Below are 3,570 nucleotides of genomic sequence, written 5' to 3'. Positions count from 1 at the left end.
GTAGCTCCAAATGTAGTTTTACATGTGGGGCATTGCTTCTACTTAGAAATGAGAAGAGAAGGCAAGAAACTCCAAGTTACACATCCTTTTGGTGTTAAGTAAGCACAGCTGATTTTGCCTTTGAACCTGTTTGGGAGGTTTTTAGACAGGACACATGGTCTCTGTGTAATTCTGCTTTATCAGAGGTGCTTTAAGTTTCCTGACTCTAATAGTGGGATAGGGAAACCAGATCCAGAATGCAAGGGCTGTTTTCCTATCATGCTTTCCTTTACTGACCCTATAGTCTTCCTTGTCTTGCTATCTGGCCCCCAGGAAAATAATTCTAGTCTGTTGGAAGATGAACCTGAATCTACAGTTTAGGTTTCAGAGATTCATTGAGCAATTAAACATATACCTAGACATATATCCAACTCACAAAGTGTTAGGGAATTTAAAATCTGGATGTAGAGGATGACAATTTCCTTCCATGTGGAGAGTCATAGCCTATTGTGTGTAGCGCTTTCTATGCTCCTCAGCCACCCAGTTTCAAAATTCCTTGGAATATCATATTGATCCCCATTTGAAAGGTAGTGAAATAAATATATGTATAAGAATCTATAAGTACTTGGACCACTGGGTAGGGTGTAGAAGTGAGCATGCATATTGAAGCACGTAGGCTTTGTGCTCCCCCCAGGCTATCTGCTCAGTCCACTGGCTCTGGATTCTATTGGCTTCTTCTTCTAGCCTGAGCTCAGATATAAGCATGCATTGTAGAGACTAGGCCTTGAGTGCTCTGTCTGCTCTCTGAGGCTCTCTTAACCTGGGATTCCATTGCCATGGGGAAGCACTTCCTGCTGCTCCTACTGGGCCTCTGCTTGGTGGTGGGCTTCCTGCAAGGTGAGATCCTGGCAGATGGGAGGGGCCAGTGCTGGTGGGCAGACATGCTGGTAAAGGGTACTAGGTTTGGGGAGGTTAGGAACAAGATGTAAGACTGATTACTTTTGTATGTGAACCCCAAAGCCCTCCTCTCCATATCCTAACTTCCATTTCCTTCCCTTCCCTCTGCTGTATACATTATGGGCTTCTCCAATTCCTCCCCCTCTTTGTCATGCCTCTGCTCCTGGTGTCCTTTCTCCTGGTCCTTCAGTTCACCTTGTTCTTAACAAACCTTCGCAGTTCCTCCAGCTTACCTATGTATTGACCTAAATTTGTATTGGAGGTGATGCAAGGAAGGTACCTGACAGGATGAAGATGGTGAAGTGATGGGAGCACTTGGCTGGTCACAGGTGGTTGGCTAAAACTCTCTTCATCATAGACTTGATCGTCCCCACACATCCCAGTCCATTCACAGTCTTTGAACTGGGGAAACTTTGATGTTCTCAAATCCCCTCCTAGGGTCCAAGTTCATAGTCTACCCTTTAGAGCTCAGTTCAGCATACATCCAACTCTTTCCTTGGTCATTGTTTCTTATTTATTGATTATAGCCACAGGCTCAGCTCATGTCTTATGCTTGAGGGGGTGTCTGAATGATCCTCTTATCCTTGCTTTTGCCTTTTCAGCTCTGACATGTTTGCAGTGTGACTTGTTAAACGCTGATGGAGTATGTGAGAAAGGAGAAAGCACCTGTGAGGCTAAAGAGGACCAGGAATGTGGCATAATGGTCATCTCTCAAGGTGTGTCAAGCTTGGGACATCTTGGGGTGCTCCTGTTTGTTGCTCAGGAATGAATTGGTCCTCTTTACAATCCTGGGGACAAAACAGAGACTGTGCGAGGCTGTGTTTCTTTGAAAATTCTGGAGAAGGTTGTTTTCAATTTGGTACTGGTTGCCTCTCAGTCTTTGCCAGACTAAGAACATTTTTGGGGGGAGTGCCTCTGCATAGTCTTTAGAGTTTTCTTGGGAAACATAAAGGTATGAGAGGATTTGAACTGTAAAATTCCTGACAGTAATTTTGGGGATAGGAGGCATGACTGCATGCTAGATTACAGGTTGATAGATGTGGCTGGCATAAATTTCATGAGCGAGTGTAAGTCTCCTCATTTTGTGAGACTGATTTCACAAATATTTATATTTGACCTTTGTTATTTTTCTTGTGCAGGTCATGACATCCTGTTTGGGCAGCAGGATTGTTCTTCCAGGTGTTTAAATAATACTTTCACCCATTATAACTTAACACTGGATTTTACATGTTGCCATAACCAATCTCTGTGTAATGAGTTTTAGAGGCTGGGCCCTCCCTTGCCCAGTTCTGCTGCAGGTGAGTCCTTATTTCTTCCCTGTGTTCTCAAGTTTTATGACATTGAACCATCTATTCCCTTAACTGACTAAAGCCTGACACTTGCCTGGAAGAAGCATCAGCTGAAGATGTTTCAATAGTTCAGTTGGGAATAGAGCAATGTTCTCTGCTCCCCCATATCCCAAGTGCTTCCTCCTTTCAGATTCTTGCTTCCTTCTTTTCCTTCCTCCATCCTTCCCTCACTCACTGATATTTGCCAACTTTCCTCTATTTCTCTCACTTTTACTGTTATCAACACTGGTTTTATACTAGAGAGCATGACCGACCTCACAGGCCCCTTATGTACCTTCAGATTAGTGGTGCCTCTTCTGCCAAGGTTCTAGAAAACATTAATTCCAGTGTCTCACTTCATTCTTCTTCACTGAATGGAATACATATGCTATCTCATTTCTCACTGCTGTGAGCTGAGTAAAACAGTACAATGCAGCAATGATATAGTTTAGTTTTTGTTTGCAGAGGTCTTCATTATGGTGGAGAGGATGTAGTGGACCAGAGCTATTCACATCATGGTGTGTAGGACACAAACCTGAGCATAGTAGGAAGAGACTAGGTCAGGATACACCCTCCAAGGCCACAGTCTTTGCTTTCTCCAATTCAACACGTAACTCCCTCAATAAACTAGTCCAAATTTGAATGTATTAATGGCTTAAACAGTTTAATAAGGTCAGAGACGCCATATCCTAACTATGTGTGACAGACACACCCAGAGCAGTGTTTGAGGAATCTCTTAGACATCCTTGATACAATCAAGTTCATGGTAGAGACTAGTCATCACATGGGCTGAAGTCACTTCAGCACCTCAGCATGCAATTTATTCTGTCTGCACATGGAAAGATGGCCCAGTTTATCTTTACTCGTAGTAAGTTACATAAATTTGAAGTTGATGTTGTTTCCATCTTTAATTTTATATTTTTCTAGCACATTTCATACCAACCTTAGAAAATACAGACAATACTGTCCAAGGAAGCATGACTAGTAATCCCATTCCACCCTGCAATGACCCAGCTTGTTTACCTCTCCCGGCTTATAATCCAAAGTTTACAATCATTGATAAGCTATGAAGTGTATTTACATGTGTTTATAAATGAGTATTTATACACTTACAAATATTAAAACTCATCATTATCTTGTTTTTCAGCACTGTTCCCTGAATCCTGTCTCTGGAGCATTCGAGCAAGCATTCTACAACTGACCTTGTCATGAACCCTATATCTTGGTCTTTCAATCATATGCTTTAAATCCTTTGTAGTCTTAATGTATCATGTTTGATACTCTGACATTCTTATGTACCTTTAAA

The 3,570-nt window shown here is 42.1% G+C and overlaps 1 protein-coding gene across 1 annotated transcript; it reads left to right on the top strand.

Annotated features, from left to right (window-relative positions):
* Positions 1-815: 815 nt before the first annotated feature.
* Positions 816-2,200, top strand: LOC113835303 (secreted seminal-vesicle Ly-6 protein 1). The gene is made up of 3 exons (XM_035444763.1): positions 816-876; positions 1,539-1,652; positions 2,076-2,200. The coding sequence occupies exons 1-3, from the start codon at positions 816-818 to the stop codon at positions 2,198-2,200; spliced, it is 300 nt and encodes a 99-aa protein (XP_035300654.1).
* The last annotated feature ends 1,370 nt before the right edge of the window (positions 2,201-3,570 follow it).

This window comes from Cricetulus griseus, chromosome 4, assembly GCF_003668045.3.
Source record: "Cricetulus griseus strain 17A/GY chromosome 4, alternate assembly CriGri-PICRH-1.0, whole genome shotgun sequence".
NCBI lineage: Eukaryota > Metazoa > Chordata > Mammalia > Rodentia > Cricetidae > Cricetulus > Cricetulus griseus.
The sequence above is the reverse complement of the archived record's forward strand: the minus strand, read 5'-3'. Positions and strand labels throughout refer to the sequence as shown.

Bases quoted from the DNA above. Each gene is read 5' to 3' on its own strand.
- LOC113835303 (XM_035444763.1), top strand. From the start codon at position 816: ATGGGGAAGCACTTCCTGCTGCTCCTACTGGGCCTCTGCTTGGTGGTG. The intron at 877-1,538 runs GTGAGATCCTGG...TTGCCTTTTCAG, and splicing joins GGTGGTGGGCTTCCTGCAAG to CTCTGACATGTTTGCAGTGT. The intron at 1,653-2,075 runs GTGTGTCAAGCT...TTTCTTGTGCAG, and splicing joins CATAATGGTCATCTCTCAAG to GTCATGACATCCTGTTTGGG.